Raw genomic sequence first — 21,734 nt, forward strand, 5'->3', positions numbered from 1 at the left:
TGAGAACATCCAGCCCTTGCTTAAAATATCCAGTACTATCTAGGAGTTGTAAACCAAATGTGTAAGAGTAATTTTTTAATTTTGAAAGAAAGATCTTCTTAATCGGTAAAATATTTTCTTTGGAAAAATTTTTTTTCAAAGTTCACAGGATGTGTTTTTTACAGAGAGCACAGAGCTATTACTGAAAATAACCCCCCGTTACTAAAAATCTGTTTAATTATTTTTTGTATGAATACTCTGGCTCTTCAGGATTGTAAGGCACATTGGCTTGGGTCATGGCAGTCATTTCACGGATGACATTTCAAGATAGTTACAAAAACTGTTACAGTTTATTGCAAGACCTGAGATGTAAAGGTCTCTTGGGAGGATTTCTTCCTTTACCTGAAAGTCTTTGACAGATACTTTGTGTCTTCCAGTGTGTCACCACCCTTAATTCTTGTCTCACTAACTGCCTAACTCCATAGGAACTCTTTGGTGGGAACAACTGGAGTTTTTCATGCTCCAGGGCCCAGCAGCCACGTTTCCCTAACCAGACTGTGCTGGGTCTGGCTCCTGGTGGCTGTGCCAGTGCTCTGCTTTCAGGGCAGTGATAACCACAGTGGGAAAGCAAGGAACACTTAATGCTCATTGTCTGCTTCATCAGGGTTGTTCTTTTTTAAGCTTGTTAGCTTTGCCAGTAATGGTTTTGTTTTAAACTTCAGAAAAGACAATGCTGGCGGAAAGGATTCCAGTGCCTTCCAGTCCTGTTCCCATAGCAACTATTGACCTTGTGCAGCAGCAGTCGGAAGATATCATGCCTAGGACTGAGCCCAGACTCCCTCCAAAGAAAACTAAACACCAGGAAGAGCAAGAGGATGTGAACAAGCCTGCCTGGGGCATCAGTTCTTCTCCGTGGGTCACCTTAGCTTATGCTGTCTACCAGATAAAAGAGATGGTTAAACTATCCAAAACCAATCCCACTCCTGAGAATCAGCCTTTACAGGTAATCTTCTAATGTTCAGGAAGCTCTTATGTAATTTTAGCAGCTTTAAAATCTTTATAGCTCTGTAAATCTGTTAGTACCTGGTAGGTATTTTCTGTCAGCTTGTAGTATAACTGGACTTGTGACACAGTAGTTGAAATAGTGCATGAAATAGAGTTGTTTTCTATGTGTAATGTAGCAGGAATAACTTTGCAAGTAGTATCTTCCTGAAGATGGTAGGAGAAGAGACATAGAAAGGGACTCTATTTTACAGACTTGGATATATTTGTATTCCCTCTAAGTTTACATTTCTTTTCATGTTAGTTGGAATCTGCAGGTTATGCATTTTGTAAAATTAACAAGGTGATAATTGAACATGAAGATGCACAGCTGCTTAACAGACTGTAAAATTAATTTTATTTAGTTTTGCTTCCTTAGATGATGTTGTCAGACATGTACATGGCTGCTGTTTGCCAGACAGCTACTGACTGGATACAAAACCTTCTGTAGAAGTTAATCTCTTTTTTACCTAGATAAGAGCTATCCTGGGACTTAAAATATCTGGTGGCTGGTGCTTACTGTGCACCATTACCCTTCAGTCTCCCCACAGAGCAGCTTGTAACAGCTGCCTCAGTGGTTGGATGGACTTGGATCTTGAACTTGTAATGCTCTGGCCATGCCTTTCCAGCTGGAGCTGGAGCACACTGCTAAGCCAGGTAGGGAGGTGCTGTCAGTCAGGGCTGGAACAGCATGGGCAGTCTCAGCCCTGTGTTTACCTGTCTGAAGTTCAGGCTGGGCGAGGTTCCTTCTTGCACCCAGTAGGCGTAAACACAGAAATGCTTTTTCCACAAGTGCTGTCTTTAGAAATGGGTAATTTGGGATGTGAGTGTGAATCAGCAGAGCTGGGTGTAGGAATTTCACCTGGTCAGTGACCTCCTGCCTTTCTTACTTGACTTTATTCTTGGAAATGTGTGAGAGGCGTGCTTTAGATTTGTTGGGGTTTTTGTTCGGTTTCAACTTTTTCAGAGTCAAAGAATGTGAGCTGAAGATATCACAGGGTCTCTGACATCAAAGTAATGTGTCCAAACAAACTTCTCAATTTCCCATTGCAAATGTCCTCAGGGTCTTGGTTAGTGTAAGCTGCCCCCTGTTAAATCAGAGCAAAGTTACACAGAAGTCAGGCAATGGACGTGGCAAGAAAATGATGTTTTGCAGGTGTGTGGTGTCTGAGAGTGACTTGTCCAGCACTGCCAGAAACAGCCCAGCTGCTTCCCTGAGCACTGCAAAGTGCCAGAAGGGCTTTTGTGCCTGTTCTCTATGGCACATGTTCTCTTCACAATGCTTTTATTCTTGTAAAAATACAGTGCTGATACAAAAGTAGTTGTTAATGTGCCAAAATTCAATGCACCAAGAAAATTATATCTTTTTCTTCATCATGTGTATTCTCCAAAATTTCTCATCCCTCCTTCAGTGCTCCAAGAGGACAAATTTGCTTCAAAATATTCAGGCTCAGTCATTTATTTTAGGCTGATGATATTGAAATACTGAAACCAGGAAAAGGCTGTCAAGCTCTCTTACTGAATTTGTTAAATAGTTTCCTTTAAATGAAAATAGAACATTTGGAAGGAGGGTCAGTGAACAGAGAAATTAGTGACAAAAATGATTCCTTCTTATTTCATTAAGATTTTGGATTAGTTTTGCTTCTGCTTGCTCATAGTCCTTCAAACCAAAGGACATACTAGCCTTATTCTCTATGCTTCAGTGCAAAACAAATAATCACAGGCAGTGCATCACCTTCTAATGAAATGTGTTAGTGTGGAGATTTGCTGTTTCAGCCCTGGGAATGTAACTGGTGTTTAAATGTGCTCGTATGTTCCCTGATAAGGCTTGGTTGAGAAGACTGGATAGATTTGTACATCAATACAGCAAAAATTCTGGCAGTCTGAACAGTATCTTGGGGAGGGTGGGATCAACTGAGAAAAACTGTATTTGAGAAGCATGAAAAAAAAAGTTATAGACTTGCTTAGTCATAATAATTATCTTGTCTAAACACTTTGAAGACCAGTTAATTGCTTTTTTCCCCTTGAAACACAAGTTTGTTTTTTGCATGCTTCTTGGGAAAGTGCAGTTAGGAAAAGATATGGAAGGTAAGCTGCTGTCTGCTTGCTGTTAGTGTCATCTGGATTTAAATGTACCTTTTTTGCTTTGCTGCTTTAAATTTGACTCTTTTTTTATGTTGTGGGCATTCAAAGCAAGTGCCTTGTGACGTTCCAGCAGTGCCTGAATGCATCTGGGGGGTGCCAGTGGGGACAGTGTCCTGAGTACTTCTGTTGACTTTTGCCATGCAATCCTTTCCCCTCTTTTTAGAAAACCAGTGAGAATTGCAGTGCTTCATCAGCCAGCTCAGCAAGACAACCCCAAAATCCAAGAGATGCTGAGCAGTCCAGAAACTGTTCAGCACCAAGAGCTGCAGCACCATCAGATTGCCAAGCAGATGGCAGCCGCGTGGTGTCGGATGGTGATGCTCAGCCTGCTGCTGCAGGGCCCTGAGGCGCGCTCATCTTACCAAATCCAGTGCATGGAATTCTGCTTCTCACCTGGGAAACGCTGGACTAGGAGCTCTAAAGTAGGACTTCCTTCATCTTAACAATCATAACGTGATGCAGTGCAAGCTTTTAACTATATAAAGAATATTCATATGACTACACAGAGCAACATGAGCAGGGAAGCCAAAAGGTCGGATTCTTGAGGGAAGTGATGTGGCCAGATATAATGGTAGGGAGAATTCTCAGCTGCTTTGCTAAAGCTGAGTCAAGTGCTATGAAATTTCTTTACCATCTGTGGAATAAAGGGAGTTCACTCCTCATTTGTTGAGGCACAGTGTGTCTGATTTGATTGGATAAATTTTTTTTCTTTAAATTTATTCCCAAATCAAAATTAAATTACTTTTTTAAGAGAGACACTGAATTTCCCTGAATAGTCTATCAGAAAATTCCAGATCTAATAATTCTAGCAATGTCATGAAAGTATCTCTGGAAAGATTTCTCAGAAACAGAGTAGCTTAAGAAAATGTATCTTAATATCATGGTGAGGGATGAAGTAAACCATATGCATATTCAAATAATATGTTTTTGAAGCTAATGTTCAGCTGTTTGAGATGGAAGTTTATTTCTGCAAAGCAAAGGTTTTGAACTGGCATTTTAGTGCCACACAAAAGCTGGAGGAAAGCTTCTGAAGAAGTTACCCTCTGTGCTTGCAGCCCTGCAGGTGGGCATAAGGTTGTGTGCATTTGGGTAATTTTAGGTTTGATGTTATATTGAGACAGGAGTCTTTGATCTAGATTGCACAGCCTGAGATTGATCAGTGATCTTTTTGGGTTTTTTATTTCCTCATCTATACAGGGGTTTATTTAATGCAGTGTAGTTATTATGGTTATTTATTAAGAAAAAAGTAAGCTTTAAGTGCCTAGGGAAGGTGGGGGGGTAGGGAGGAATCACCTAAAAATCTTAAATGTTTAGGATTATAGGGGCAAAGTAGTGGATGCAGAAATCAAGTAGAGTGAGATTCTCAGGAGGAAGCAAATGTAACTCAACTGCAGTATGTTTAGGAAGTTACTTTGCCCAATGTCAAGACACTGGAGGACTTTGGATTATGTTTTGTCATGCTTCTTAATACTGTCTGCAGCCAGCTCGTGCTGGTGCATAGTGAAAATTGCTGCTGGAGGGAAATCCTCGGGCTCAGGGAAGAGTCAGGGGATCAGTCAGGACAGTGTTTTGGCCCATGCTCTTAGATGAGCAGCTTGTTCCCAGGAGATGCTGAGCACTCTGCTCCCCTGGGCCTGAGGGAGCGCTGCCCTCCTGGAAGTGAGATGTGTGTGAGGTACGAGGCCTTCCATGGGGAGGGGCTGAGCTGAGCAGAGGCAAGGCCAGCAGGAGCCCAGAGTCAGGGAGAGGAAGGTGGCAGCAGCTGAGCAGGAAAGGGGGTGCACAGGTTTACCCACTTTGACAACTTTTAGCTTGACTGAAGGGGTGTCCCGTAGCTGTGCTTTAGCTGTGCTTTTAGAACAACCCACGTTCTGGCAGTGCCTGGGACCAACACCATAGACAATAAAAAGAAACATCAATGACTAGCCACTAGTTACTTTTTTTGCACTTGAACTTAAATGTACTGTACTCACATAAATCCTCATGACTTGTCTAAGTGTCCTTTAAAATCAGAAATGTATTTATTGTATGTTTGTATAACTTGGGGGAGAACTAAAGACTGAACAGGTGACAGGACAGAAGGATGCTAAAAATCATCTTGAGGCTAACCAACCATTTGTTGAGTTCATGCTGTATGGTGTTACCTCAGCTGCTACTGCATAGCACCTGGATTGTGAAGTGAAGAGCTTGTACACTGTGTTTACACTTCAGAATTGTGTATTTGAAATGCCTGCTCTTTTTGGAATTGTATAGTCATTCTATGTTGCAAAATGGACATGTACACCTGGATTTTGATATTTGTGAAACTGTAAAAACTGTGGTAAGAAATATAAAATATCCATAACATATTTAATAGTATCAACATGAACTTTTATTTTATTTGTTCATATTGGAGTCAGCAGTGAACATAACCAACCTGAAGTGAAAATAATTCAGTGATAATGACCTTTTACTAAAGTCACTGGAGGATGCTGAACCAAGAGCCTGGGAACTACTCTTACACTGTGTTAAAATAGTATTTGATAATAAAATCTGACTGTAGGCACCAGTTCCCTTCTGTGGGGTGCAGGGGCTGTAAGGGACAAACCAATGTGTGTTGTAAACTGGTCAGTGTGAAAGAGTGCAGAGCATCACTGTGAACACTGCAGAGAACACAGAAAAATGTAACATCCTTTGTTAAGGGAGAAAGGCTTTTGTAAGAGTTAGGGCAATGGATTAATGCCTAGATTCTGTTCCTAGATTTTCTAGCTGAAAACCAAAACAACAGTACTTAACAATTGTGTTTCAGTAAGGCTGTGTCATCTCCACATATCACAGGAGCACTGTGCAAGTGAACAGGGCTCCAGTGACAGCAGCTGCTTTTGGTGGGTCTTGTTTATGAAACCCTTTCAGTGTTGGAACAGGCTTGGGAGGATTTTTAAGGTCACCATTAGCTACCCACTAAGGTAGCCATCATCTTTCTCCTGTTGCTGCCATTCTGTTTTGCATGTATTTAATAGTTTCCTGCTCTATTTTGGATAGTATTTACCCATCCCTGCCAGACAGTGGATCTCACAACTACATACAGCATGAGTTGATTTTTATTTCATTTTTATTGCATTTTTACTTTTTTCCTTGTTGAAGTAGGTGTACCTGGTATTCTTCTAAAACATGTAATTACCTAAACTAAGGTGGGGGGTGGGGCTTTTCCATTTAACATATTGCTTAGGTAAAATACTACCTTAATGTATAATCTGGGCCATTGTATGTAAATACATGTTATGTATTTACATGCCTCCATATTATGAAAGGGTAATCATCACTACCTCACCAAAGAGAGAACATTCAAAAGCTCAAACAAATCTGATTCTCTTCCTTGGCCTCAAATTGCTTGGATGGGAGTTCATGGCTAGCTATGAAGTACACTGAAAAAACCCTGTATTTCAAAACATGCAAAAATCATTAAGACATTTCTTTGAGTATCCTTTGCCTAACCCGTAATGATTTTATTACTCCATTTTCATGATGGTGACACAAAGATAAAATAAAACTGATTTGGTCTATGGTCATGGTTCAGGGGGAGTTTTCACCCTTCTCCCAAACCAGCCAAGATAATGAGGCCTTCTTCTGTTTTCACAACTGCTTGTGGCTAGTGCCAGAGCCCCCCAAGCCAAACCTGACTTCCCAAGTGTGGGTGGCAATTTAGCTGTGGATTTGGTAGCACCAGCCAAAGGTGAGTCTTGCTGCTAGCAGCCTTCCTAAACAGAACCCTTGCTCTATCTTTGAATGTTCTTGATTTAACAGCAAGTGCACTTTGGATCACCTGCTTGACATGGCTTTTCTCTGCTAAACATGCTTTAGATTCTGCATAGGTACTTAAAACTTTATGGCACTAAAAGGTGTTAAGTGTCTCTTTACTGTAAAATGGAAGTGTTTCTTTTAAGCTGAAGCAATATAAAGGAGAAACGACCACATCAGTAAGGTTTTAAAGCTTTCAAGCACCAACTCTGAGTCCTTTGTTACACAGAGGAGCTCCTGGATTATGGTATGGCCACCCTTAGCACCATTGGAGGTAAGGGGTTTTGTCCCTGCTGCAGCGATGGGCAAGGAGAACCCAGGACAGCACCTGCACTGCTGAAGTCATGCTGCACCACTAGGCATGTCACAAAGGACAGACAGCCCTTTTAAAGCACACAGATCCAGTCTGACATGCCTTTCTTGAGCACCAACTGCTCCCCATTGCTCACAGTTCCCAGTGGCTTTGTGAGATCAGATGGTGAAATAATCAGAATTAATGGTCTTTTGTCTTCTGCAGTTTGTAAGACAGTAAAGGAAAACAGCAGAGTGAGAACAGAAGAATACAGGGAAAGACAGTCTAAAGAACAAAAGAAAGAAATTACTTCTTCAGGTGGGTGAACTGAGGTACACACACTACTCCCTAGCCTAGGACTGTGTGATACATAAGCTGAAAGACACGACTGCCTAAATTTCTCTCTGGTCCTCCCCGCTTCTCCTGTGAGAAGCCCCACAGACAGCTGAGAAAGGGAAGGTAAAAGACAGATTTTACCCTAACTGTTTTCCAGCAATGATTTTCTGCTTCTTACTCAGTGAACAAACTCCTGGGTACTCTGAGGCCAGTGGAGCTCTGTGTGGGTTATCTGCATTCCCAGTTCCAGGCTCACAGCAGCACTCTGGCTCTGCTAATAGCAGCTTCTCCAAGCAGCTGAAACAGCCTCAGCCTTTGTGGCCTTTTTGGAGCTCTGCAGAGGCCTGGAATAGACAGCAGCACCTGCCTGAGGTAAGCTGACACTGAAACTGAAGGCAATAGCAAAAATGTTTAGGGATGGAAAACCTCTCCCAAACCATTATCAGAGGTGGAAAAGCAGAGGGCTAGAGAAAGGTTTAGCAGAAGATCTGTACAAGAGGGAAGAAAGTATGTAAATAAACAAAGACTTAGAACAAAATGCTGTGTAACTACAGCAGAGGTCAAGAATGGAATAATATGGGCAGAGGGTGAAAAATCAGGCAGCATTCTGAGGAGCAAGGGGAGCTTAAAACTAAAGGCAGAGGCAGGATGAAGCTAACAGACCAGCCCAGCCAGAAGGGAAACAAACCTTGTTCAGCTGCATCAACTCTCTATAAAAGTCTCACAAACAACAAACACAGTTTATCAACTCTCTAAAAGCATTATCAGAAGTCTTGACACAGAGGGTACTGAGTAAAAAGGAGAGTATTAAAAATGGCTTTTCCTCCCTCTAGTGCTCAGCACAGAGGACTTGATGGAAAGGGCCAAAACAGATTCTCTGTTTACTAGAGGTAGTGTTCTTGGTAAAAGAAGGCATCCTGGTGGACAGGCTGTCTCCAGTACTTGCCTTGGAAATACACAATGTTTGTTTTCCTAGTGAAAATACCCATAGCATGAGATTCCTCTTCACTTGAACAGCCCCCATGGTAATAATCAGGTGACATTGGTGATACAGGAAAGAGTTTTTTTCAAAGATCCTTCTTTGTCCACCAGCAACCACAAGAAAAGGCCAAGTGTGAGTTCTCATTCTGTATCCTCTCTTTCTAGGAGAAGTGTGTTTTCTGTCTCGTTGTTGTTATTTCTCAAAGCTCAGAGCAGCTCAGTAGCATATGGAAATGGAATTTGTGAATGCATTTCATTTTCATTCTCCTCATCTTCTTCATGGACAGAATTGGCTGGCTCATCTTGCTCAAACTGTGCCCTTGTCTCAAAGAGCTGCTCTTCCAGGAAGAAGCTCCCAATGCCATACTGCTCATCATGCGCCTTTGTTTCTGCAGCTGAGACGTGGGGAGATCCCAGAACAAAAGCTGCAAACCTGACAAATTTTGGAAGGGAGAAGTTATCAACTGAGAAATAAAAAGAAGAAATACTGTAAATTCTAGAGGTATTGCTATTTAGGAAGGAGTGTTGTAAGGACATCCCCACGGGCAGTGCAGATGAGGGGAAGTTCCAATAACGGATGGCAACAACCACAAAGATTGGTTTTCCCAGCTCATCTTTTCAGTATTTCTGTAGAAGTAACTTTTGCTCTTCTGGAAACCATCTGCAAGGTCTTGTGACTAAGCAAGAAGATCTAACTTCGTTTTCACATCTTGTCAGTACTTGCAGGATAATCCAGACTAAGCATTTGTACAGTGGGGTAGTTGGTACTTTAGCTTCTAAAAATAAATTAAAGCTGTAGCATATTTGAGACAAAGGCTGCAAGAATTCAGGTGTGTTGATATTGCAAATGAAAGGAAAAATTGAAAATTCTGCACTCCTACGTTGTATGTAGTCACCCTGTTGCTGGTGCTGTGTGTGCACTGTGGGCAAGCTGAGCTCAAGTCTTCCCAAAGAATTCCTGCCTCTAGTGAAGCTGGAGCTGCAGACTGGGAATTCTCCAAGTAAATGCCAGAACAAAGCATGAACTTAGCACTGTCCCTATACTGCAATCCTCCACCAATCTTCCTTTCAGTGGGCAACTCCATTGAGGAGAGAGAACGGAGCTGGAGGTTTCTGGCAAGAGTGTGGGAACAGACGGCAGTTCTGACACCTGGGTAAGTGTCGACAGCATCAGAGAAATGTATGAAAAAGGAAATGCAGCTACATTCTGGAGTTCTGGTAAACTGATCAATAATTTACATTTCAGACTTAACATTTCTGTGAGATGAATGTCGTCACCTCACTGTTCTTGGAAGCTCTGTTAGTCTAAATGGGGAACAGTTTGCCTTGGGATGAACCACAGTCTGATGCTTAATGGGAGCTGGGAGGGGTTCTCCAAATTGATTTGCTGTTGGTTCTCCTTTTTATTTCCCTTTTCACAACCAGAGAACAGTCTATAGCACCTCTATTAATGAAATGATGGCTAGAAAATATGTGTCAATACATTTAGTGGTATTTAATTTTACAATACAACAGTAAGCTTTCACTTTTTTCCCTCTCCATCATTCTAAAGGCAAGCAGCTTAGAAAGTAAGACTGGTTAACAGTAAATCTATAAAACCTGGCAGAGAGGCTGTCTGCGTGCCAGTCCAAGGAAGATGAAGGTTCTGAAACTGGGTTTAACTTGTTACTGAATAAATTCCAAACTGACTGGGGTTCCTTTAAAATGGTGACAATTGGTTCTGTGGCAAGGACTAAGTCTTTGTGGCTGGCTAATATTTGAAACTCTGCTTCTGACCTCTTGAAGTTTTTGTTTTGATGGGAATACACTGTTATGATTAATTTTATACTCTACAGGGTTTTCTGGCTTTGCTTACTTGACCCTTCCTGACCTGTATTTGTCTTAGTTTTATCTCTTAAGCTATACATGGCACAGCTCTTCTACCTGTTCTACTTGCTCGTTGCAGGTATTGATTTCTTTCTCTGTATACTTAGTCTTAGATAGTGATACTTCAATAATAGGATTCCCTGACTCTGCAGATTTGCAGTTGGAGAGCTTACTATAGGTAATATTTGAGTATGTACCTTCACTGTGCCCCAGTTTTACACCACAGAAAAGGGCACTGTTCTAAAACCTGAAGCAGGGCAATTTCACTGGTTAGAGAGGCACCAGGGTCACTGCAAGGGCTTACAGAGGCACTGTAGGAAGCCTTTAAGTTCTGTGACCATGAATCAGCTGTGAAGGTCTGCAAATTGCCAAGAGTAATTTGTGGTCAGGGAAGAACAAAGAGAAATTCAATGCCATCAGCGAGCAATCCCCTCGAGAGGTGTGGCTGTGGTCCTGAGTGGGATATGCAAGATAAACACATCTGGAACAGTGCCTGCAGTGGCATTTAGGTCTGCAGTGTGTTTAGGTGTGCAATGTGTTTCCTGTTTTAGAGAAGCCAAGGTTTCTTACCTGTGTGGAGCCTGGAGTTTGGATACAGCTATCCATGATGGGAAGTCAGGGCTCCTGCAGAACGAGCGCAGCTCCTCCAGAGCTCTGATCGTTTCACTTTCACCTTGTTCTCGATACTCCTCTTCAGTAAGGTATTTAAACACCATTTTTTTTGATTTCAAGTGATGCTTCATTTTTCTAGAACAAAATGAAAATAAACAGTATTTATAAAGTCTTCTGCCATGTAATTATCTGTCCTTTTTCTCTATACCTGCTATTAAAATGCATTAGTCACCTCTACCCTTTTAAGAGAACAAGCTGCATTCTTATATTTGAGGGCAAGGCATGTAATGTTTGCTAGCCTGTTTACCCTAGATCTTAACCAAAGCTGTAGAATTTCACATGATATTTAATGAGCTTCAGATGAGCTTTAGATCAGGTCCTTATTGTGTATGCATGGACTAGAATCTCACAGAATTAAAGAGATGGCTGCTTGCTCAGCCATTTTAAGGTGCAAAATGCAAAATGAGTCTGTGCAGAGACATGGGCTGAATCAAAACTCAGTCTGCATATGTTACATCAAAGATAAGCAATGCTCTAAGCCTGTTGTGAGTTGTTCATGTTGTTTACTAGCTAGCTTCTCTTAAATCTTGCTCTGAATTACAAAACTGAGTAGTCTGAGGCCAAAATGTTTACAATCTGATGGTTTTTTAGCTGCTGCGTAGTGATGTATAATATAATTAGATATAAATTAGAAAGTGTGCCATGTTCTGTTTCCTTCTGTCAACTGCTTTCAATTTAAATGTTGTGATGAGTTAAGATAAGCAAGGGCTGGATGCCCATAAAACTTTCAGCTCTGTATAAAAACACCTGCTCCAACATCAGCAGCATTTAACTTTCCTTCTTTTATCCCTTTAAAGCAGAGAACTGTAGTAGTTGTTTAGGTCAAATGGTGAAGGGTCTTGCTGGCTCAGTGAGATCCACTGTTCTTAACAATAAATACTGCAAGACTTTAAATTATTTTGATATATTTGCTGCTCTGAACTGTGTATCTGGCATCGTGGCCTCACAGTTTGGTGGTGTGACTTAAGGATTTTGAAACAGAAAAATTCAAAAGCCCTTTTCATTCTCCTAAGAGAGATTACTTGTAGAGCTGTATTCCTTTATAGAAGCATCAGTTCATAAAAACCAAAAAGAAAGAACTACATGAAGAATAAACTACAGTGTTTCAGAGTAAAACTTGAAAGTAAAACTTGTGGCCACATCATACTGATTCCAGAGCATTCTGAACCTGTTTACAACAGGTGCTGATCTTACATGTTGCTTTTGAAACAGCTGTTGCTCCTCAACCGCAGGCAAAAATTGGTCTACAACAAATGACAAATTCTACCTAAAATAAGAACAATTCAAGCTGCTTCATACTTCAGCATGTAAGAAGAGAAGATAAAGACTAAAGCAGTATGTTTTTCAAAAGTAAACAGTGTGTATAAAAAAAGAACAAAACCCAAATTATTTGTTTTTTATTATTTTGGTTATGCCAGTTCTAGCCTTTGCCTCTTCTACTTCTCTGCGGTTCAGCAGAGTCCACAGCTATGGAACAGTCTGTACTAAAGACTATGAAGCTGGATGCCATCCATCCCTGAAGGTAAAAAACAGATGTCAATTGGCAAGGCTTTTTAGAATCTTCATTTGAGCATGGCACTTGTGCTAAAGCATACTTCAAATTCAAGGATGAGCAAACACGTTGTTCCTGTATTGCTACTGCAAACACTCAGCAAGTTAAGGTGTACCTACTGCAGGCAGTTCCTGTTCAATTCCAAAATGTAAATGGGCCTCTAGGAATGCTGAGGAATATCTCCCTAGTTCTGATAGATTGCTTCTATGAATGAAAAGGAGAAAAACTAAAATCATGGAGAATGCTGTTTAGTGGACATGTGATTTTAGTCTCTGAACTCTCTTCAACCTCCAAGGACTGTCACTTTTGAACAGCTGCATCCTTGGTGATGGTTCAGTGTTTTATCTCTAGGATTCCATATGAGTTCCCTGCAGCTTCTCTCACTACACATCAAACCAAGGCAGTACTGCTGCAGTCTCATCAATCAAACAGAAATGTTCTGGTTGCCATATGCTGTGGACTAGAAGGTGCTACATTTGTCCTTAAGAACACAGTCACACTTCTCCATTATCCACAGAACAAAACTCATGCTTAAAACTGCCAAGTGGAAAATCATTTCTGTGTCTCTGGACCTTACACCTTTCCTAAGGCAGTTTTACATTTGGCAAAATTCTGAACTAGTACTAGAAATTCCATATATACACCATTATTGGTGTATATGTGGTATAAGTCTAGGGTTTTTTTCATGATCAGCTTCCAGCATTCCCTGGTTCTCTCAGGATTTGGACATTGACAAACAGACACAGACCTGGCAATGTGACAGGCAGCACCCAGGGGGTAACAGAGGCCTTTGGAGCAGAGGCTGACTGCTATGACTGCATATGCAACTTGAGGGATGGTGACTCCAAAGTAGATGAGGACAAAGGCTGTTAATTGGAGTGTCCATGTGAACAAGGTTATGCTGAGCTCCGTGGTCAGCGGCCCATGCTGATAGCTAATGGCAAAGCTGGTAATCCCCACAGCCAGAAAATACCCTGTAGGAACAGAAAAGGACATGGAGAAAAAGATGCAAACTACCCCTAGAACCTTTACTTTGCTTCCCAAAGCTGGCAGCTGCTGTGAAGTGTAGCCTGCTGATTCCTGTGTTGTGTTACAGGTAACTGCATGATGTTTTATGTGCTTTCTATTTCCAAAGTGTGCCAAGAGTTCACAAGGTTATCTCTGAACAGCTTTTAGCCAATGCTGTGGGCTGCACATGAATTCTCCTCACATGACCATGCTGAGGCAGGTGCCAGATCAATAGGTTTGTCAGCCCCTGCAGCCACATCCCATTCCCAATGTGTGCATCCATTTCCCACATCCAGCAAGCTGCAGACCAGAGGAGCTGCCCTTTTGCTCTTACAGGAAAAGTATGTAACAACAGCAAATAAATGAACAAATAATGCAAGCAAAATCTGCTCTTAGAACTCTGCATCTCTTACAACTTTACAGTCCTCTACATCAAACTCTTTATTCAATGATACAATGTGAGTAAACACTAATTTGAGTGAATTAGGAACCTTTAGAATATTTCAACATCTGTGTCTTAGGAGAAAATAGAGCTCTATATGAGTCACTTGATTTTATTTTTTTATGGGCAAGTATTCATCTGACCACTAAATTAAACCAAAATCTGCAGCACATTTCTTGGTAATTTTCTTACCCAACAGGTAGATTTTGTGTTCAGACCACAACCACTGTATATTCTCTTTGAAGCAGTAAATAAAATAGAGAGAGACCATCCAGGAGCCACTCATTAAAATCCAGAAGGTACTGTGCTAGAAATTAAAAAAAAAAAAAAAAAAAAAGTGAAAAAAAACTTCATTAAAAAAATTCAAGCCAGAATCAGGACCACTGTTTCCAAAGGAACTCACAGGGAAAAGCAGATATGAAATTCTTTAGACCTACAGGGTTTGAGACTTCCACTGCACAGTCCTCTGCATGCTACAACACAGTATCAATTCCAAGCAGAGCAACTGCATCCCTGTATTTGTGTATCTTGTCACAGTATAACCCTACTGACATGTTCCCAATTAACATATCTCAGCAATATTATGGGAATGCACAGGCTTTATTAAACTAAAGGAAAAATTCCCATCTGCCTTACAATGAATTGTCTTTGGTGAATGGAAGAGAATCTCTCAGCTGCCACTGTATTTTTATTTAAATTGATTCATAGATTCAAAGGTAAGTTTAGCTCCAGTTCAATGAAAATAATTTATGTTTCAGAACAAACTCTTCTTGTACATCACCAATGCCTGTTCAGTTTAAACTCAGGAGGAAGCTAAATAGAACTTGACTCTGACCTAACTCTATTTACTTGATTCAACAATGCTGCAGTCATTTCAGTGCAGTTACCTGGCCACAAAACCAGAACAAGGTCAGAATCTGGCTCTGTACTGTCACTTCTTGTATTATGATGATTACTATTATTTTATTTTATAAATGTAGATTTACCCTTGGAATAAACCTTTTAAGTGTCAACAGGACAAAGACTAGCAGAGCAAGAACACCCAGTATTACTCCAGAAAGGTAAAAGAACTTGGCACTCCTGTAAAGAGAACAACAGAGAATATGGTGAGAAGTATCATTTGTAATTGGTTAAGACATTTGTACAAACAGCAGTGATGTTCAGTAAGAACTGAAATCAGCTGTAAGTTAGAGTTGCAGTTATACAGTAAGCAGGCCCAGTTCAGGTATTAAATCTGTGTAAGGAAAAATTCCCAAGAGATACTTAAGGTCACTGGAGTTGTTAGAGGTTAAGAGACTGTGCTGGGGTTTTTTAAAGCTCACACTACTTCTGCCTGCATTGACCTTCTAGTCTCTAGTACACAGACGAAAATGAAATAACCAATATGGTTCTGCACTGCAAGAGAAGTTTTATTTTAATTTAAAATGCAGAAACCCCCCACAAACCCACAAGTTTTTTCTCCTAAGCATATGCACTTATAAATTCCATCTTCTTAATTCAGAGTTAATTCTATAAAACCTATTGCTGCTCTGCTTGTTTCAGAGGTGCCTCCTGACAATTATTTTGTGACTCACTTTGCTTTGAAGTTGTGGGCACATATTTTGCTGTAACAACTGAGTATCCTCCCTTACGTGCTATGAAAAATGTGCATCAGAAGAAAGGCTGGCACAAAGGTGGAGGCAAAAGAGGCCCCACATGACTTTATTTCTAAGGAAAAGCATCATTAATAATCAGCATTATTTAGCATTCAGCTATCCTCAGTGGTCTAAAAAAGGGAAAAAGGACTTTTCTGATCCACACACTTGCCCACTGAGGATTGTGGTGTCCCCCAGTGCAGGGAGCTTGGATACAAAAACCCTAACACAGCTGATTGATAAACAGCATTAGGCACTCCAAGATATGTCACAATCTGTCCAAACACAAATGGTATGAGGAAGTTTTAAATATATATTCAGTTCCTTATTTCACTTTCCCAAAGAACTGCCTCTTTAGCTGAGAAAACAGACCAAAGATGCACAAGCTTTGGGAAAGAAGGTCAAAAGCAGCCAGTACTCACCTGCTCAGGCTGTTTGCAAAATGGAACAGAAAAATTCCAGCTACAAACAAAAACAAGAGCTTTCCATCTAGCACTAAAAAGGGGGGAAAGAAATAGAAATTGACTTTAGAGTAATTCAGTCTGAAATGCTGATTATATAAAATATCAACAGAAAAGTCCCAAGCTTCTTACAGAAGAGATGGTACATTCAGTAGCACTGGCAATACCAAGCCATCTGTAATCTGAACTCAAAGATTTGGTACTTACTTTCTCTTTTCACCCTCACAACATAGGGTTCAATTTTGAAGGGTTGTATTTTGAAACAAACGTCCTCTCCATATTGTTTTATGCTCAGAAAAGTTTCTGTACATGTCTCTGGCTTCCAGAGGATTTGAACAGCACATGCAACAAACTCAAAAACAGTTTCTGAATTCCGGCAGTTGTTTTTTTCTGAAATAGGCTCAAACCGGAACCTTTCTCTGCTGTTAACTTTTATCTAGAAACAAAGAACAGAAAACACAGAGAAGCAGCTCACAATCACTGTGGGGTTTGGTGAATTATACTGTATATCAGCCATGCATGTGGTAATGAAAATCAGTCTTAATGGTTTAGTATTGGTTATTTATATTATGCAAAGATTAATTGTTTACAATTAATACCTTACAAGGTAATTCAGAGAACTCACTGGCAGCAAAGTTCAGTGGAGGGACCTCAATCCATCCAAAAGCACAGTGGGTTTGGTTTTACTATGACACTTGCCCACACACAAATTTCTAACAAAGCTAGTGATATCTGACTGACCACAGTTTGTTTTGTGAATGTTCATACCCTTCCTCCTTCCCCTCCTGAACTGTAACAAATTTGATTTGCTTTTCTTTATAATGCAATCTTCATGTTGGGGACATAAGAGGGATGAGGAAAATGAAAGATAGCATAACCAGAAATTTAAATAGAAGCACATTCCTGTTGGGTATTTTGAAGTTTTTTTTTCTGGGTCCCAGTGCCCTCTCCCACCAAACTGATCAAAGATCTTGTCCATCTTCTAAGCTGAGGTGATTTTCCTGAGGACTCTGATACATTCTTTAGGGCTTACTAGACAACAAAGACCTATGTGCAAAAAAGTGATGCAACGGATAATAAACCAGGTTTGTACTGGGAAAGGAGACAATGTGTCAGCAAGCAGTTTGTTGTGGAAAAAATCTGAACTTCCTGCTTTTAAACACTGACTCCAGGAAAATTTGTGGGACTGATGGAGGGTTCTACCACCTGGAGCCTGCTACCATTCATAAAAACACCTGCAACATGTTCCTGAGGAAAAGTCCTGGGAACAAAGTGATGTTCCACTTTCGGATACCTGAGAGAACAGTCCTCCAACAGAGACAAAATAAAACTATTTCCTTCCTTTGTCTGGAGACATACTTCTCAGGAAAGTAAAGGAACCATGGAGATGGTTAGCTCACTCCTTTAGCTGTTGAAGGGATTTTTATCTGCTTCAAGCTAATCTCTAAATGTGTGTCTGGTAAGATGACCCTCTGCTAACTCAGGAAAACAAACACATTGCTGCTGCTGTTTGTTCATTAGTCACAATCTAACGAGCCTTTGGTTCCTACACTTTGGTGTGCTGTGGTGAGAGAGCCACAGAACTGCATGTAGTCCTCAGATTTAGAAGTTCCATAAAGGCAGCTGGTGATAGGCAGAAGCATTTGTTGCAGAGGTTAACAGTGATCCATCAACAGAAAAGGTGTGCAAGAAAATAATACACAATCCTGAATTAATGTTTTTGTCGCACCATAACACTCTTAAGGCAGAGACGAAACCTCACTGCATCCCAACTGGAGGCTCATAATGCTGGATTTATATCATGGTCACAGCTATTTAATTCCATAGAGATGCTGCCCTGATCCTGCTAACTAGCTGGGAAAAGCTCACATGAAATGTACTGACTGACCCCAGAACAGCCTCTCACCTGGATAGTTGACCACAGGTACTGTAAGTGAATGGTTCTGTTTTGCACATAGCAGTAACAGTTTTCATCCTGCTTCTGGATGACGTCCATTTCCTGCAATAAGCTGCAGTTTTTACCTGGGGGAAGCAAAAAAGTTAATTTTAGGCATGTGTCAAATACAAATATCTAATTATAGTCCATTTCATTGTTGTAAATCCTGACAGAAACATGTTCAATATGATTTAGATGGAAATTCAAATTGGACTTTTAATCAAGTCATTTAGACTCCAAAGTAAACTGCAACACCTTTGGAAAAAACAAAAAAAAAACCAAAAAAAACCCAACAAAACAAAAGAGGGTGGTATTTTTGAAAAATGTACTCCAGAAAAGCTTGGCTTCAGCATCAGTGTTTTGATGGCAGTGGAATAGGGCCTCTGGGCCAAATTCACTGCTGCCATGAGTGGGTGTAGCTCCACCAGAGTTCCCTGTACCAGTGGTGAATGCAACTGTGGGAGTCTGAGCAGGTAAACAGACTTACATATTAACACAGTCATTTAGCACATGACACAGCTGCTGATCACAAAAGTCATACTCCTCTCCCTCAGAAATGTTTGTGATGTTAAATCACACAACTCTTCTTTTTAGAACATTTTTTCTCCTGTCCCAGTCCAGCCATGGCATGTAATAAGGGAACTGCACTGACAGCTCACCATAAATTGTTGAATTAGAGATGTGAATTGTTCTAACCCTCCTGAAACCTTAGTGAGCCCCTATGATCTTCAGAATTAAGATTGCACTTTTGAGCAAAAGTGGATCTAAAAGATTAATGGAGCAAAGTTTCAGATACATTCTGATCTATATACATGTGTAAAATATATCCTACAGTGCATTACCACAGTGTTTCAAGAACATAATTAAAGAGAAGCATAGAGGAAATAATTACACATCCTAACAGAGGGACTCATCTAGCTTACTGAATAGAAAATGTAGGTCTCAGCCAAGCTCAGTAATAACTGCTAACATGCTGTCATGCACTCAGAGCAGCAAAATGGGTATGTGCAATCTCAACCTAGACAAGGAGATGCTGTTTGCAGGTAAAAACCTGCTGTGTCTCTATAAGGAAGATGAAATTAAGCTAAATTATATTTTAACAAATTTAGTTAAGCCAGTGAAAAATACTGTGTAGATGTTCTTACTCAGGTTTATTATAGTTCTTACTTAGGTTTATTATAGCATTACAGAATTATTGTCCACACACGATCCTACTAAACTGGTTTAACCTTAAAATTTTTTTCTTGTCAAAAAATTACCCATCGGATTCATTTTCATTCGTGGCAAAACCAGTGGGAGGGAGCACAACCACTCAGACAAGCACTGGCTGTACCTTTAGACAGGCACTTTCACAAAAGCCATGGCACGATGCTGCAGAAGGATTATTTGTCACTGACGCAGCAGGGAGGTGAGGCTGGGCACTACCCAGGCCTAAAACCAGGATAATCCAGCAACAGGAAATGGCAGGGCCAAAACACAGCCCAGAGAGTCCACACCTCCCCTGAAGGGCATCTTAGGATTTCCTGCCACCAGGGATAAAGTATCCATCCGTGTCAAAGGCAATGTCATCCACGGGCAAGGCTGGCAGGTATTTTCTTACCACCCATAGTTTTAAGGCATTTTTCTTGAGAAAAAACAGCTGCTTGAGATGTTACATCAGCTCCACAGAGCGAGACAATGATGTTCCAAAAGGAGACATGCTTCTGTATAAGTAACTCTGAGGTGGTGCTGGGTTTAGCTATTGGGAGGACACACTTGAAGAGTAACTCAAATTCTAAGACTGCAAGCAAAGAAATTCGAAATTATGAGCCATCAGCATCTGCTGCAGAATCCAGAGGATGCCCAAGACTCGAGAACGTCAATGCAAGGAGGAAGCCGGTTCTCCAGTTCCTTATTGCTACTACAACTGAGCACAGCCTGTAGGGGTTTGCCTGCCCTCAAACACGTTAATAAAAGACCTGTTCTGCACCCTATTCCCTGGCCCGAGCTCCTGAGGAAGCCAGAGGGAGCCGCACACCCAGAGGCAGCTCCCGGCCTCGCCGCTGGAGCGGGCGGGACGCGCCCGCCCTCAGTGCGCCGCGGTTCCTTTGTCCGGGTGCGGGCTCCGTGTCCTGTCCGGACCGCTTCCCATTCCCTGTCCCTGGCCACGGCGCGGGGCCGTCCTGCGGGACCCGTACTGCGAGGGAGAGCCGGGGCACACGGCAGAGCGCCTCAGGCCGCGGCTGCCCCGGCTCCGCTGCAGCTGCCGGCGGGGCGAGCGGCCCCGGCCGTCAGCCGGGCAGCGCCATGTTGGGCGGCAGCGGGGACCGCGGGGCCCAGGGACAGCGGGAGCGGAGCGAGTCCCCGCTCCCGAAGGGATGGGCTGAGCAACCCCCGGCCTGTGAGCGCCCGCCCTGCCCCGGGCCCGGGAGGGGACGGGCAGTACCTGCTGGCGGCGCCTCCCCGCTGCCCGCGGCCGCCCCGGGCAGCGCCAGCCGGACGAGCAGCAGCAGCAGCCCCGGCCCCGGGAGGGCCCGCGGGCGCTGCCGGCGGCGGGGCGGCCACGCCGGACCCATGCGGCCGCCGCCGGCTCCGGGCTCGGCCCTCGCGGCCCGCGCAGGGCGGGGCAGGGGCGGTGCGGCCCCGCTGCCCGCTCCCCCCGCGGGGCCGCCGGCGGCCCGGGGCTCCACCCGCGGCACCCGGAGCTTGTGCGGGGCTGAGGGATCCGTCTGGAGGGGGACAGCCCGCCCTGCGCTCCTCTTCTGCCCTCCTTGGGGCTGAGGGGAGGAGGAAAACCATCGTGGCTTGGAAAGGAGGAGGAAAAGCATTGAAGGTACCGCTCAGCCCAAGCGTGTCCTTGCATTGTGATCCCCTCAGAGTGAGAGTGTTGGCTGCCCAGTAAAGGTGTAAAGTAGCTCCAAACCAAACGTGGACAGCTTGTGACACTTGCAGACCTCAACCCAGGCGGTCACCCAGCTGAACGGGGACGGTGGATGTCCTCCTTACACACCCTGTTCCCAGCCCCAGGGAAATGTCACCAGGTCACCAGGGTGCCTTTCGGCAAGCAGCGGTGCCTGAGCCAGACACTGAACCACACATTAACCAGCCCCTCTGTCCACCCAGAGCACCTGCCCGAATGAAGTGTTGCTGGCTGTTGCGATGGAGGTGAACATGCACAGCTATTCTGTGTTTCCTGGGCAGCCACAAGGGAGAGCCAGGAGCAGGACACCGCTCCCCTGTCAACCCTGTGAGACGTGAGCGAGGTCCAACTCAGCTCAGTCCCCGCTTGCTCACTGCAGTCATTTTAGATCGCTAGTGAGTCACAGTCACCAGTCAGGGGTGGAAAGGGCTGGAGCTTTTTTCCCTATTCTATGAAAATCAATAAACACAGTTTTGCCAAGGCATTCTGGCATCACTGTTGTCTATTTTTATACCGAGCCCTACATTTGGCTTTTCCAACCTACTTGCTTTGCTCCAGTGCGTTCCCTTCCTTGTTCTTAGAACAATGCCCCTTCTCTGCGTGAGGGTTGCTTTTAGTTTTAATTTTTTATTGTTTAGGGCTGTATCCAACTTCTGGGGGCGCCAGGATGGGTTTTTTTAACACCTGAAGGGTGCTGCCCACTGCCTCGCACC

General features: G+C 42.7%; 2 protein-coding genes across 4 annotated transcripts in view; one reads left to right on the forward strand and one right to left on the reverse strand.

Annotated features, from left to right (window-relative positions):
• The window catches only part of MFSD6 (major facilitator superfamily domain containing 6), a 27,745-nt gene extending 22,232 nt beyond the window's left edge, over window positions 1-5,513 (forward strand). Inside the window, exons 6-8 of one of the 3 annotated variants that reach the window (XM_058027571.1) lie at window positions 702-982; window positions 3,090-3,108; window positions 3,329-3,421. In XM_058027571.1, the coding sequence (XP_057883554.1) occupies window positions 702-982; window positions 3,090-3,108; window positions 3,329-3,339 (311 nt within the window). In that variant the 3' untranslated portion in view covers window positions 3,340-3,421. Of the gene's footprint in view, window positions 1-701; window positions 983-3,084; window positions 3,109-3,328 lie in introns of all 3 variants that reach the window. The other 2 variants (XM_058027572.1, XM_058027570.1) reach the window with 2 other exon arrangements.
• On the reverse strand, window positions 5,168-20,623 carry NEMP2 (nuclear envelope integral membrane protein 2). The gene is made up of 9 exons (XM_058027573.1): window positions 20,548-20,623; window positions 18,093-18,208; window positions 16,394-16,622; window positions 16,148-16,220; window positions 15,078-15,171; window positions 14,284-14,398; window positions 13,390-13,615; window positions 10,988-11,164; window positions 5,168-8,984 (listed from the first exon to the last, which is right to left on the reverse strand). Exons 2-9 carry the CDS (start codon window positions 18,180-18,182, stop codon window positions 8,759-8,761), a joined length of 1,230 nt encoding a protein of 409 aa, XP_057883556.1. The 5' UTR covers window positions 18,183-18,208; window positions 20,548-20,623; the 3' UTR covers window positions 5,168-8,758.
• Between the last annotated feature and the right edge of the window lie 1,111 nt (window positions 20,624-21,734).

The sequence above is a fragment of the Melospiza georgiana genome, chromosome 7 (assembly GCF_028018845.1).
Source record: "Melospiza georgiana isolate bMelGeo1 chromosome 7, bMelGeo1.pri, whole genome shotgun sequence".
NCBI lineage: Eukaryota > Metazoa > Chordata > Aves > Passeriformes > Passerellidae > Melospiza > Melospiza georgiana.